Here is a 14,409-nt window from a genome sequence, read left to right on the forward strand (position 1 = left end):
TATGAATCAGACCTCAGACCGGAGACCAGGCAGAGAGAGAGAGAGAGGGAGAGAGAGAGAGAGAAGGTGAGAGAGAGAAAAACAGAGAGAGGGAGAGAAAGAGAGAGAGATGGTAGGAGAGAAAGATAGAGACAGAAAGAGATTTACAAGTCTCTCCCAGTATTCACTGACATTAGAACAGCTCATCCCTCTCCCTGTAGTCTTAGGGGTGGAGCAGTCCATGAAATATTCACACTCCTCCTCTCCAGGAGTCCCTCCAAGCACACTCCACTCCTCTCCTCTTCTCTCCTCTCCTCTCCTCTCCTCCTCTCCTCTCCACTCCTCTCCTCTCCTCTCCACTCCTCTCCTCTCTTCTCCTCCTCTCTACTCCTCTTCTCTCCTCTCCTCTCCTCCTCTCCTCTCCTCTCCTCCTCTCCACTCCTCTCCTCTCCTCATCTCCACTCCTCTTCTCTCCTCCTCTCCTCTCCTCTCCTCCTCTCCACTCCTCCTCTCCTCTCCACTCCTCTCCTCTCCTTTCCTCTCCTCTCCTCCTCTCTTCTCCTCTCTACTCCTCCTCTTCTCTCCTCTCCCCTCCTCTCCTCTCCTCTCCTCTCCTCTCCTCTCCTCTTCTCCTCTCCTCTCCTCTCCTCTCCTCTCCTCTCCTCTCCTCTCCTCTCCACTCCACTCCTCTCCTCTCTACTCTACTCCACCTGCTCTGGGGATTCTACCTTTGGCTTCAGTCTCTAATTCACAAAAACATCGCTTACGCCTCCCACTGCATGAAGACCAGGGAGAATGAATGCTGTTCCAAAGGGGAGGGTGCTCACATCCTGAAAAGATGATACCTGGTGTCAGGTCTGAAGTGTCAGCAGTGAAAGTTGTATGGAGGCCTGCACACTGTTGTAAAAGCTTGCAGGCAACTTTATTTTAGTAATGTTTCCTGAAACATTTCTAATATAAAGTTGCCAGGGAGCTTTTACAACCGCGTGAGTGGCTCTATCATCCTTACAGAATGACTCCAGGACTCACATAGACATATTTAATATGTAATGTTAGATATAACTATCCTGTTTCTCCTGCTGGTGGTTTTAGTGACAGGAAAAGTGTCAGCAAAGGATGGGAACACTACTGTAAGTCATACAACTTTTTCTTTGAATATCAGCATTAGTTTGTGAGTTACCAATTTCCTCTGGCCCTGATCTGGCTCTGTCTGTGGGTCTGTTTGAAGAACAGAAGCAGCTGCTTAGTTTCCTTGTTGTCACAGGTCTCTTCAAGTGAAGGCTCCTTCTCAGAACTGTGACAACGTTTTCGCAATGTGTCTGTAAGGCTTTGGTCCCAGAGTACCAAACCATGTTTCTGTCAGTGTGTAGCCTTGGTGACAACAAACCACAGTGTTCTACCACAGGTCTCCCCAGGGGGCAAAAGCTGAAACACATACACACACACACACGCACGCACGCACGCACGCACACACACACACACACACACACACACACACACACACACACACAGACACACATGCACGTACACACACACACACACACACACACACACACACACACACACTCAGTATACAGGAGTGTTCTACCACAGGTCTGCCTGTTGACAAACGTAGCTTCCTATCGTCTTTCTCCTTTTTCCTCCATGCTTCTTGCTCTCTTTCGCTCAGTTTCTCTCATCATTTGTTTTTATCTCTCTCTCTCTCTCTCTCCTTCTCTCTCTCTCTTTTCCTTCTATATCCTTTGCATAATGTTGCATCCTACCTGCCTGTCACCCCTACTCTCCCACTTTCATCCTCCCTCCTCCTCTCTCTCTTTTCTCTCTCTCTCTCTCAGTCTCTTTATCTCCCTCTCTCTCCCTCCCTCTCTCTCTCTCTCTGCTGGGAGGAGAGGGCTAGAGAGAGGCGCAGGAGCAGGAGCAGGAATGGGAGTGCAGCTGATAAAATATTGACAGGGTCAGCAGAGTGACTGTGACTGCTCCTCTCCAGCAAGAGAGGGGGAGGAGGGGGATAGGAAGACGAGGAAGAGGAGGAGGAAGAAAGAAGAGAGACTGGAAGTTGCAAAAAGAAATCTGAAGAGAGAGAGAGAGAGAGAGAGAGAGAGAGAGAGATGAGGAAGATGAATAAAGTAGTGGAGTTAGGAACCCTTACCCCTCTTTCACTCTCTCATTTCTGTCTTTCTTTCTTTCTCTCTATCTCTCTCTCTCTCTTTCTCTCTATCAAATCAAATCAAATCAAATCAAATATTGCTTTATTGGCATGAATGTGTCAAGTCATTGTTGCCAAAGCTACAAGTTATCTATCTACGAGCTATCTCTCTCTCACACACACTGGAAGGATATGATGTGGTAGTCATTGTGGTTTTAGTGGATGTAAACAGACTTTTCATTGCTCGTCTAGACGGTGTTTTGACATTAGATTTCATATTTATATATATTTATATTTATATTTTATACTGTAATGGTCAGTTTATGATGGCTCTGGCTCTTTCTCTCTGTCCATATCTGTCTTCATGTGTACCTGCACTGTTTGCTGTAAAATGATATTAAATACTATTCAGTGCAATTTAGTACACTTATATCACATCATTACACATTATTAATATTATATCATTTAATTACTTAATACAGGAAATTGTGTTACCAGAAAATACACCATCTACAGTAATAAAACTATACAGTACAGAAAACATCAAAACATAAAACAGTGTGTATACTTGAGTATACTTTCTGTCTTCTCATGTTCTTTCCTGTTCTCATTTGTAGTTTATGACGGCTCTGGCTCTTTCTCTCTGTCCATATCTGTCTTCATGTGTACCTGCACTGTTTGCTGTAAAATGATATTAAATACTATTCAGTGCAATTTAGTACACTTATATCACATCATTACACATTATTAATATTATATCATTTAATTACTTAATACAGGAAATTGTGTTACCAGAAAATACACCACACTGTAAAAAAAGTCTGTAAAAATTACAGGGGAAAACTGTAAAATGGCAACAGTAATAGACCATAAAACCTAAAACAGTACATCACTGTAGAAGAAACATCTAATTACCCTAAATCAAGAAACGGTAATTCTACTGTAAAAATATGTGGAGTATTACGGTGAATAACTGTGAATTGGCTACATTAATGGACCATAGAACTTAAAAAAGTATATCACTGTAGAATAAACATGTAATTACCCTAAATCAAGAAACGGCGCAAAACTTGAATTGTACGGTCCAAACATGTGAAACATTACAGTGAAGAACTGTGAATTGGCTACAGTAATAGACCATGAATCACAAAACAGTTTATCACTGCAGTAGATACATTGAATTACCCTTAATCAAGAAATGGCACACCACTTTATTTTAAGACAAACTACAGTTTTTCTCAATTGTTTACACACAATTTCTGGTACTTGAGACACAATTCCAATAATATGTAGCTCATGCACCAACCTCCTGAATCGATTCTGTTGAACTATAAGCACAATTTCTGCTTTACACTCAAATTGCCGTTCTAAAACACACTGTTTTCAAAACACTACACACAATTCTCTGCATTTGACACAATTTTCATGAAAAAAAATGTCTTGTTCTCTCAAGGAACACACTGCCATTCAAATCCTAAAGCTAACTGCCCTACCATGCACACTGACTCATCACATGGGCAAACTCCTGTCACACAGTCTTACAATTAGCAATCAGAGCTTTAGTATTACAGTATAGTAGTACAGGCAGAGGCAGAGCCAGAGGAGTGAGAGAGTAGGAGGATGGGGAGGCCAAGGACCGTAATCTCTGATGAGATCCGAGCCACTAGAACATTGCAGTGCTGCGTATCAATACAGTACAGTACCGGACAGTACAATACAGCTCAATGAGCACAGTAGTACAGTATTGCCTGTGGGCTGTTCTGTAGGACTGTAAAAATAAAGTATGTTTCAAGTATTTGGGTAAAGTAATCCTACTTTCTATTCCTACACAGTTTACAGTATTTTACTATTTGTTTGGCAGCCGAAAGATTACCAACACAAGGTTTTCTGTCTCCTGAACAGGAAACTGAAATCATGAGCATTGTCCTAGAAAAAACGGCATAACATTACGGCAAATACAAAGAAAAAGAATAGAAAACAATGAGATATTTCAAAATATTGATAGGGTAAGCATATAAACTTACTGTATCAGCTTATCTACTGTTTGTATACTGTTTGTAGTGTAACACTGAACAAAAAAAGGCCCAAGTCATTATAATGAATGGAGAAGAAGTGTTTTCAATTCATCGCAGTGTTTTACACTGAGCACATCAGTGTTCAACTGGTCCTTATAAATGTCTTGATATGATGGTTTGTGTGTGTCTCTTGAGAACAAAAGAGCATTTTGAGGAGAAATTACATTGTTTTGAAGGTAAAATGTCATTTTGCAGGAGAATTGTGGAGTTTTGCCCATTGTGTATGTTGTTTTGGATTTGTGTGTAGAGTTCTGAGAATATGAGGCATGTTTTCAGAAAATGTGTGTTAACAATCGAGAAAAACTGTAATGGCACACCACTATTTTGAGAAACAAATGAATAAATCCTAAAATGGAAATATTTTTACACTTGTACCAACATTTTGGCACCCCTTATGAACAAAGTTTTACTAAACTTTATTTCCATTTCTGTTCAACAACTTAAGTTAATCAGTTTGAAGCAGTAGGCCTAAGTGGGCTATGACTTCATGTTTCACTAAGGTATCAAAATAGTGTGACACTGAGGTCAAAGGTGGCCCAAAGGGAGCCAGATTTTAATGAGTGGAAGGGTAGGGCCTACGCTACAAATGAAACGTCTGCTTGCTTGAAAATACCCATATTTATTATTGAAAACCTTATTAGACATTATTTGATTAAAACAACTATTCAAAACAACTGGAACATGTGAAACGGAGACGGTAAAAATCAAGACATTTTGAGAGACATGCGCATGCGCGGCGCAGCGTACCACGAGGCCACTTGAAGATAGATGAGAGACGTTGAGAAAAGCAAGCATCTTGGACAAGACCAGATCGAAGAAGGTAATATACATATATTTATTTTACATTTTCTCAATTCTACCTCACTGTGCTTCATTTCCTTCATGTAGTGACTACATAATTGCTTTGTCTGTTGTGTCTATTTGTCGGGCTAATCAGGCAGATTATTATGTTTTCGCTCATTAGCTAGCTAGCAGCTAACCCCACGTTGTGCAGCGGTAGGCTATTGTGATGTTCCATTAACGTGTTCGTGCTGCAGCGCTATCAAATAATTCCACCATCTCTCATGTCGTGAAGTTTAGATATTCAAATAGTTTATTTCGAGTTGTTTCCCGTGGTTCTGGGAAAACGTATTGCCCCCTATCTCATTTAGGCTACGGTTGTCCTTAGGGTTTTGAATCATTTTAAGCTAGCGGTGTTTTCCAAGGTAAAGCGCGACTTTTAATCAGCAGCTGGAAGTTTGCGCCTTTTTTCTCCCTCAGTGGCAGTGCTCACTTACTGTTAGTTGTGCTAGCTAGCTACTCTGTCCGGGTGGTTGTACGAGAGCACTACGTTTGGGCGAGGAACACATTTTATTTGAAATAGAGTTGTTGGAAACACAGTTTTTCTTTTCTTTTTAGGTTAGTTGAAGTTAAATTGCTGTAATTCTAGTTGTTGCCATGTATGTATGTCACGGTTCATGGTGCAGCTCAACAGTATTGTGTTGCCCTCAAAGTTAAATGTAGCTTGAATGTTGAAATGTCATTTCTTTGGAAAGTTGGTGTAGACATTGATAAGTTTGTTCATTGCATTCGTAATCGTTAAGATGAACCACATTGCTAATTCTCCCTCGCTTTTCTGAATACTGGGTGTGGCGTAGTCTTGTACAACCTATCATATGCCAGCATTGTTTTTCGAAAGTATCCAGGTAACGGTTGACTGTTAACTAGAAGAATTGTGCCTTTTTTCTGTTCAGAGGAAGGGCTCGCTCACTTAGTTTAGGTAGTGCTGCTCTGTACGAACTGTTGTATTGATCGTCCTGCTTTGGCGAGGAAAACTTTTAATTTGAAAGCTATTTTTTTGCTACTCTTTTTTTGGTTGAAGTTTCCTACATATCGGTTATCTTATCAGGTGCATAGCAACAGTTTTTTTTATTGTCCTCACAGTTAAGTTAAATGTAGCTTGAAATGTTGAATTGCAATTTCTGTGGAAAGTCAGTGAAGACATTCAGAGGTTATGTTCTTCATTGCAAACTTCATCGGAATGAACCACATTGTTTATTCAAGTGTTGTGGTGCCGACTGTGGAAGGACATTTTTCAGATATGGAGCATTTAAGGCTCATTTTTACCGCAGGCATAACGTACCCGCTGCCCATGTTTCTGTTGGGGCCGTTGTTAATACGTACAGATGCCCAGCTGCTTTGTGTGAACACCATTGTCAAGAGATCAAGGATCTGTTAACACACTTGAAGGAACATATTGCTGAAGGACGTGCAGTAGGTTGTCCAGTGACTGGATGCACAGGTGTTTTCAATATCAGATCTTCATTTACATCTCACATGTCACGGAAACACAGAGATCTTTCAGATGGCAGTATCAGTGACTTATACAGAGAATCTGCATGTCAGTCATCAGTTGCAACTGCTGCAACAGCTGCAACTGAATCAGATAGCTTTAGCCCTCAAGTGAATGAGGGAGGCACAGATGAAGGTGATCTGGATATAGCAGACAATTTCAGTGATCTTTTTCTCAGAAATGTCAGTTTGTTTTACATGAAATTACAGGGACAGTTTCTGTTACCTGCTTCGACCATTCAGAATATTGTTGAGGAGATGCAAAACATTCATGACTTAGGTCAGACATATACCTTGAGTAAACTTAGTTCATTGCTAAAAAATGACACACCATTGTCAGATGAGGACATCACCAAAGTTTGTGAGTCTGTCAGAGGTTTCGATCTGTTTTCTACATGTCATACAGGGCCAATGCGAACAGCATACTCAAGAACTCAGACTTTCAAAAAAATGTTCAACTTTGTTGAGCCTAAGAAATTGTTTTTAGGAAGAGATGAGAATCGGAGAGACAGGTTTGCCTATTATGTTCCAGTGAGGGAGACTTTGAAATGTTTGTTAGAGTCTGATCTATGGCTGAGTCATGTATCAGGAGCACACTCGACTGAGACTTCTGCGGATGTTCTAAGCGACATTAGTGATGGTCAAATATTTAAACACAAAGATTTTTTTATGCAAAACCCGTCCTGTCTAAAGTTAGTTCTATACCAGGATGCCTTTGAAGTTGCTAATCCTCTAGGCTCTGCAAAGACCAAACATAAAATATTAGCTGTTTATGTTTCTGTTGCTAATCTGCCACTTCATGTACGGTCTGACACAGACCACATGTCACTCGTTTTATTGTGCAGAGAGAAAGACTTCAAAGAATTTGGGCATGCTAAGGTGTTCTCTGAATTACTAGGCGACTTGAAGGAATTGGAAGAGAATGGGATAGTGACATCGCATAAAACGGTAGTCAGAGGGACCCTGTATTGCATTGCTGGCGATAATTTGGGCTCGCATTGCATTGGTGGTTTTTCGGAAAATTTCAGTACTTCACAATATTTTTGTCGCTACTGTCTCATAACTCGATCTGAATTTCAGGGTGATGATCCAAACCTGTGTGGACCAGAGCGCACTGTTGAGAAGTACGATTCTGCCATTGATCGCCTCCAGACTGAAGATACATCAGAAGGATTGAAGTTCAGGTCAGTTTTCAACTCTTTAAATTACTTTCATGTTTGTCAGCCAGGTCTGCCACCTTGTCTAGGCCATGACATCTTTGAGGGCATTTTGTCTTATGATGTTGCACTGTGTCTTAAGTATTTTGTTAAGACAAAGAAATGGTTCACTTATTCCACTCTGAATCGGCGCATTAATCAGTTCAAATACTGTGGATCTGATGCTTCTACGAAGCCATGTGCAGTCAGGCCCCTAGCAAAGAAACTGTCAGGACAGGCCATACAGAACTGGAATTTTCTGAGGCTGCTGCCTCTTTTGATTGGTGACAGAGTGAAAGACACAGCTGATGATGTTTGGCAGTTGATTCTGCAGCTAAAAGACATTGTGGACATGGTATGCGCTCAGAAAATCTCTGTGCCTCAGGTTGCATTTCTGGATGTTCTTATTCAAGAATATTTAGAGTCAAGAAAAGCTCTGTTCCCAAACACTAAGTTGAAACCCAAGCATCATTATTTACGCCATTATCCGGCACTCATTCTGAAATTTGGCCCCTTGATCAGACTCTGGACAATGAGATTCGAGAGCAAGCACAGTTATTTTAAGACATGTGCAAGGAATTTAAAGAATTTCAAAAACCTCTGCTTTACTCTCTCTGAACGACATCAAATGCTGCAGGCTTACCTCTCAGCAGGATCACTTGGCCAAGTTGTCCTGCAAGTTAAAGACAGTTCCCCATTTTACCTGGCACTCTACAGTCAAGCCATTCAAAATGCAGTCAGACAATGTGGCTTCACTGATGTTATCACAAAGGTCACAGTAGAAATGTCTTATAAGGGAACATTGTACAAAAAAGGACAATTCCTTGTGACTGGTAATACGGATAATGTGGAGTTTGGTGAACTAGTGCTTATTTTGATCAAAAATGACACTATTCATTTTCTTTTGTCAGTGTACACTGCCGAGTTCTTGGCTCATTTCCATATGTACTCTGTTAGAAAGGACAATGAAAAGATGCAGTGTCTGAACATTAGTGACTTAACTGATTTCTATCCGTTGCCATCTTACCAGAAGGATGGATATCAGTTGGTTCCATTGAAACACAGTGTGCTGTCACAATAATGCATGCCTTTCTATTGCCCGTCATTCTGGTGTAAACTGAACTTTATTACTTTTTCATTCTTAGAAATGGCTGATTCAGATCAAAACAGCATAAGAAGTTCCATTTCTAAGGTGTTGCCAGACCTCCCAGACCCAATTCTGGACCTTGTGGAGGAGACCCTACAGTCATTGGGGGTTGAGACCACAGAGGATTTTCACTTTTTACAGGAGGCTGATCTTGCATCTGTTCTACGACCAATACAAGCGAGAAGATTGGTTGCTGCATGGAAACTAACCAGTAAGTACAAATCAACAGAATTTACTTTAGCATATACCAAGGATTACCATTGGTCTTGAATACCAATCATTGTTTTTCATGCTCTGATGGGGGAAAAAAAGAAAACGTTGAAAAGCGAACACTGATTTTTGATAATTTCCCCCGATCTGTCTTATCCTGGAAATGTGTGTCTCTTGATCATGTACCACCTCTAAAATCAGATAACCCTGCTTGCGGGATGAATCTAATGCCTTGTGTCAATAACGCTGGTGACTTTGGATAGATTCCTTTACTTCACATACTGTCATTTCAAAATCTGTATCTCTGCAGCTAAACCACAAATTACATTTCAGTCATCTTCCATCATATTCTCGCTAGAACAGTGCGCAGATTCTATAATACATCTTTAGATCGATTTAGGCAGAATATTTTGATATTTGATTTGTTTAATACTTGATTTGCAATTATCAAATGAACTACTGCTACACAGACCACGAATCAGTTTAAAATGTCTTTAATTTCATTATTTTTGTTTTACAGTTCAGAGCCCTGAAACCCACAGCCAGTCAGCCATCAGTCCTTCCGTTTCACCTTTCACCTCTCCTACCTCCACTCGCTCCTCACACTCCCCTTGCCCCTCACCCAGCAATCGGATTAGAACTGCAGATTGGGTTGACAGCTTTCAGATTCCATGGGCAAAATTTCCTGAAGACTTGATGCAGTGCTTGGAGAGAGGGAAAAGGCCAAGTCCACGTTTACGGCGAGAAATGATTCGGATTATTGTCTCTGCAATGATGAATGCTTGCACATCTCCAAGTAAACTAGAGTCTACAGAAGTTGCCAAAAGAATAGTTGCCAAGTATCCACAGTCCCTGAAAGACGTCATAGAAGGTGAGGTAGTGGGAGCTGGATATCACTCACTTGTCAAACAGCTACAAGCCCGTATTGACAATGTGAAGCGGTCCTCAACACCACGGATAAAGAGGCGCAAACGAGAATCCGGTGACTCCGACACAGATGAAATCCCAGCTGAGCAGAGGGCGGTTGTTCAGGACACATATGGCTGCATTAAGTGGAATATGAAGTTCATGCCAGTCAGTGAGACATTGGAAAGCCAACAGGAAAAGAGGGATAAAATGAAGATGCTTCATGAACAGCGTACCTTCAGTCCAGAAGAGGTCAAAGCTCTCATGGGGTGCACATACTACTCCCAACGCAAAGCAATAAATACAGGAACAGATCTCCAAAGCCTGACGGAGGAATGGCCTTTTTTGTTTGAAGAAATAGGGATGACCGTCCATTTCCTAGAGCTCACAGGATTACAACTTAAAGAGACCTTTCTCAATAGTGTAGAAAAAAAGGGAAAACGCCTTTTGAACTTCATGACAACCGCTTGTGCAGACAAGAGCAAACGCGTCTTTGAGACCGCAACAAAGCTGAAATTTCAGAGAGGACCGTTGGAGGGCAGCTCCGATGACATCAAGGATATGGTGTTTCTTCTTCTCTCATACTTCAACGAAAAAGAGGGGAACCTCTTCTACTACATCGAGGAGACATGCCTGGCAAACGAAGTACTCGTGGAAAACTTGCCTGTGACACCTTGCATCATTGTATGTGGTAAGTATTCTGGTTTATTGAAGGGGCCTGTATGGTCATGTTATATAAATGCATGTCAAATTTAAAAATACTAGGTGTGATTCATCCCCAGTTATATTTTGTATCCTTCATGTTATGTGATTCACTACAATACTGTCTGATATGTTCAAAACATTTTGTATTTGCACTACGCCATTTTAATAGCTGGTGTGCTATTCTTTGCAGGAACCTCCTGCTATGCTGCAAGGCTGTTCATGCTCAGCATAGACGGCAAGATCGTGAATGACCAAATCTCCAACTTCATTACTGCCATCTGCCTGATGTTTGGAAGCTACTTCTGCCTGAATATCCACTATCCAGTAGACCTGGGTTCCACTCTTGAGCTCCTTCAGAGGTAAGAACTGTGTGTCAGGTTTTTTTTTTTTTTTAAAGGAACACTTCACCGTTTTTTTTTTTCATATTAAACTACATTATTCCCTTAAAGGAGAATTCCGGTGTGAAATTGAGCTTAACTGTACCGAAACATGTTAAGGTGTACTCACACGTGTTTTAGACGGACCTTCGCTCACCCCCCAGCATTCCGAACTCCGCCGTTTTCAGCCTAGCTTGCAGTAGGCTTGAATCTATTAGATTGGGCATCACGTAGCCTATGCAGCTAAATCGCTATTTTTAAACCATTAAAACGGTTCCAAGTAACTCCACACTGCATTGGTATACTTCTGAGGGTCCTGATATTTAAAACGAGATACTGAGAACTTTGGAAATGCACAGGAAGTTTATTGAAAAAAAGACTGTTTACAAGCAGTACCTTCATAGAATCTCTCCACTGGGCGCCATCTTGTAATCAAGTCACGATAAACTGACTGACGAGCACGAACGAACAGGAAGGACAGGGGAACATATTGCAAAAGTAATTTCATAGGAAATATATAGTTATACTGTCTACATGAGCATGATTAGTAACAAAGCTCAAAATGTTTGCAATATGTCCCCCTGTCTTTCCTGTTCGTTTGTGCTCGTCAGTCGACTTATCGCGACATCACCACAAGATGGCGCCCAGCGGAGAGATTCTATGAAGGCACTGCTTGAATAAACAGTCTTTTTTAATAAACTTCCTGTGCACTTCCAAAGTTCTAAGTATCTCGTTTTAAATGTCAGGACCCTCAGAAGTCTATCAATGCAGTGTGGAATTACTTGGAACCTTTTTAATGGTTTAAAAATAGCGATTTAGCTGCATAGGCTATGTGATGCCCAATCTAATAGATTCAAGCCTACTGCAAGCTAGGCTGAAAACGGCGGAGTTCGGAATGCTGGGGGGTGAGCGAAGGTCCGTCTAAAACACGTGTGAGTACACCTTAACATGTTTCGGTACAGTTAAGCTCAATTTCAAACCGGAATTCTCCTTTAAAGGGATATTCCGCCATTTTTGGAAATACGCTCATTTTCCACCTCCCCTCGAGCAAAACAATCGATATTTACCTTGTTCCCGTTCATCCAGCCATTCTGTGAGTCTGGCGATACAACTTTTAGCTTCAGCCTAGCATAGATCATTGAATCGGATTTGACCATTAGCTTCTCGCCTGCTAGCTTCATGTTTAAAAGTGACTAAGATTTCTGGTAATTTTCCCATTTAAAACGTGTCTCCTCTCAAGTTAGAAAGTGCAATAAGACCAACTGAAAATGAAACCTGGTGTTTTTCTAGGCTGATTTGACATGGAACTACACTCATCTGGCGTAATAATCAAGGCAACTTTGCAAACTACTGGCACTACTACTGCTTGTTGTCTATGGGGACTATTTTCAGATGTTGCGTACGATATCACTGTGCCTATGGTATGTTTGCAAGTTGCCTTGATTATTACGCCAGATGAGAGTGTAGTTCCATGTCAAGTCAGCCTAGAAAAACGGCAGGTTTCATTTTCAGTTGGTCTTATTGCACTTTCTAACTTGAGAGGAGACACGTTTTAAATGGGAAAATTACCAGAAATCTTTGTCACTTTTAAACATGAAGCTAGCAGGCGAGAAGCTAATGGTCTAATCCGATTCAATGATCTATGCTAGGCTGAAGCTAAAAGTTGTATCGCCAGACTCACAGAATGGCTGGATGAACGGGAACAAGGTAAATAACGATTGTTTTGCTCGAGGGGAGGTGGAAAATGAGCGTATTTCCAAAAATGGCGGAATATCCCTTTAACTAAGACGAGTTGATACATACCTCTCATGTTTCAATGCGTGCGTGCACTCACTGGCTCTGGTGCGCGGCGCAACTTTGATAGCACTTAGCTAGCTCAATGCATTCATTAGGATCCAAACAGAGATGATGTTAGAAGCGACCAAACACCTCCATGTTTTCCCTATTAAAATACAGTTACACGAGTAGTCACACGACCAAGTATGGTGAGACAAAATAAAACGTGGTGCATTTCTATGCAGGTAAGAGGGATAACTATATTGTGTGGCGCAGTAATATCCTCACTGTTGCACTTTCAGTTTCACTTTGGAGTGAGGATATTACTGCGCAGAGTCTCAGTGCTCCCAATGTTATTCCACCTCACAATATAGTTATCCCTCTTACCTGCTTAGAAATGCACCACGTTTTATTTTGTCTCACCATACTTGGTCGTGTGACTACTTGTGTAACTGTAGAAAACATGGAGGTGTTTGGTCGCTTCTAACATCATCTCTGTTTGGATCCTAGTGAATGCATTTAGCTAGCTAAGTGCTATCAAAGTTGCGCCGCGCGACAGAGCCAGTGAGTGCACGCATTGAAACGTGAGAGGTATGTATCAACTCGTATTAATTGAGCGAATAACATAGTTTAATATGAAAAAACAGTGAAGTGTTCCTTTAACATGTTTAGAACAAATCGCGATTTTAATTTAAATTGTTGTTTTCACAGGTGTTTCTTCAACATCAATCCTGAGAGGGGCACAAAAGTCGAAACAAAGAAGAATAAGAAGCAGCTGTCAGTAAACCCAAGAGTCCTCACCTTCATCGCTGACCTCGCTGATCATGAATGGAGAGAGACCAATTAAACTGTGAGATTTTGTACAAATAATTTTGTTAACACAATGCAACACTTTAGTTGCATATTTAGTTCAATTTAAGTTTAAGTGAGTTAAAAGTAAACTGACACTGTACATTTAAGTTTTTGATATTACATTTAAAAGGGTAAGTCCGTGTGTGCCAAATGTGTTAAAACCCCACCATATGTTTTAATGCCAAAACGTCAGGCTTTAAGTTGCTTATTTTTGTCATTCTCAGACGACAAAGTTTGATTGACTATTTCAGTTTGTGTGTTTGTGATGCAAACAGTTTGTGATGCAAATGTAAGATCACTTTTCTGTAGACACTCTAGTCTAGTCTAGTCTTCAGGCTGTAACCAAGATTTAATAAAGAGGTATTAATATTAATTTGTGTGTTGTTGTATTCCTTTTGAAAATGTAGTAGCTGTAGGCCTAACGCCTACCAACTGTAATTTTCACTGTGTTCCACTGTATTTCATGCAGTGATATTCTGGCAACCACAGCTGCCGGTAATTTACTGTAGAATATCAAGCTTTGCAAGGAAATACTGTTGTGTATGATACAGTTGTGACATGTTTTATTACGGTAAAAGAATGTTATGGGGTTTACAGAATATCATTTGTTTTTCACAGTAATTTACCATAAACGGCTTCACATGATTGATGTTGTTTTAGCAGGAAATTACCATAGACAGGTTTACAGTATATTTGTTTTTAGTAGTAT

At 40.7% G+C, this 14,409-nt stretch overlaps 1 protein-coding gene across 1 annotated transcript; it reads left to right on the forward strand.

Annotated features, from left to right (window-relative positions):
• Positions 1 to 4,251: 4,251 nt before the first annotated feature.
• Positions 4,252 to 14,073, forward strand: LOC134100159 (uncharacterized). The gene is made up of 6 exons (XM_062553234.1): positions 4,252 to 5,020; positions 7,612 to 7,715; positions 8,873 to 9,085; positions 9,605 to 10,681; positions 10,886 to 11,054; positions 13,560 to 14,073. Exons 3-6 carry the CDS (start codon positions 8,875 to 8,877, stop codon positions 13,693 to 13,695), a joined length of 1,593 nt encoding a protein of 530 aa, XP_062409218.1. The 5' UTR covers positions 4,252 to 5,020; positions 7,612 to 7,715; positions 8,873 to 8,874; the 3' UTR covers positions 13,696 to 14,073.
• Positions 14,074 to 14,409: the final 336 nt, after the last annotated feature.

Source organism: Sardina pilchardus, chromosome 13 (assembly GCF_963854185.1).
Source record: "Sardina pilchardus chromosome 13, fSarPil1.1, whole genome shotgun sequence".
Classification (NCBI taxonomy): domain Eukaryota; kingdom Metazoa; phylum Chordata; class Actinopteri; order Clupeiformes; family Clupeidae; genus Sardina; species Sardina pilchardus.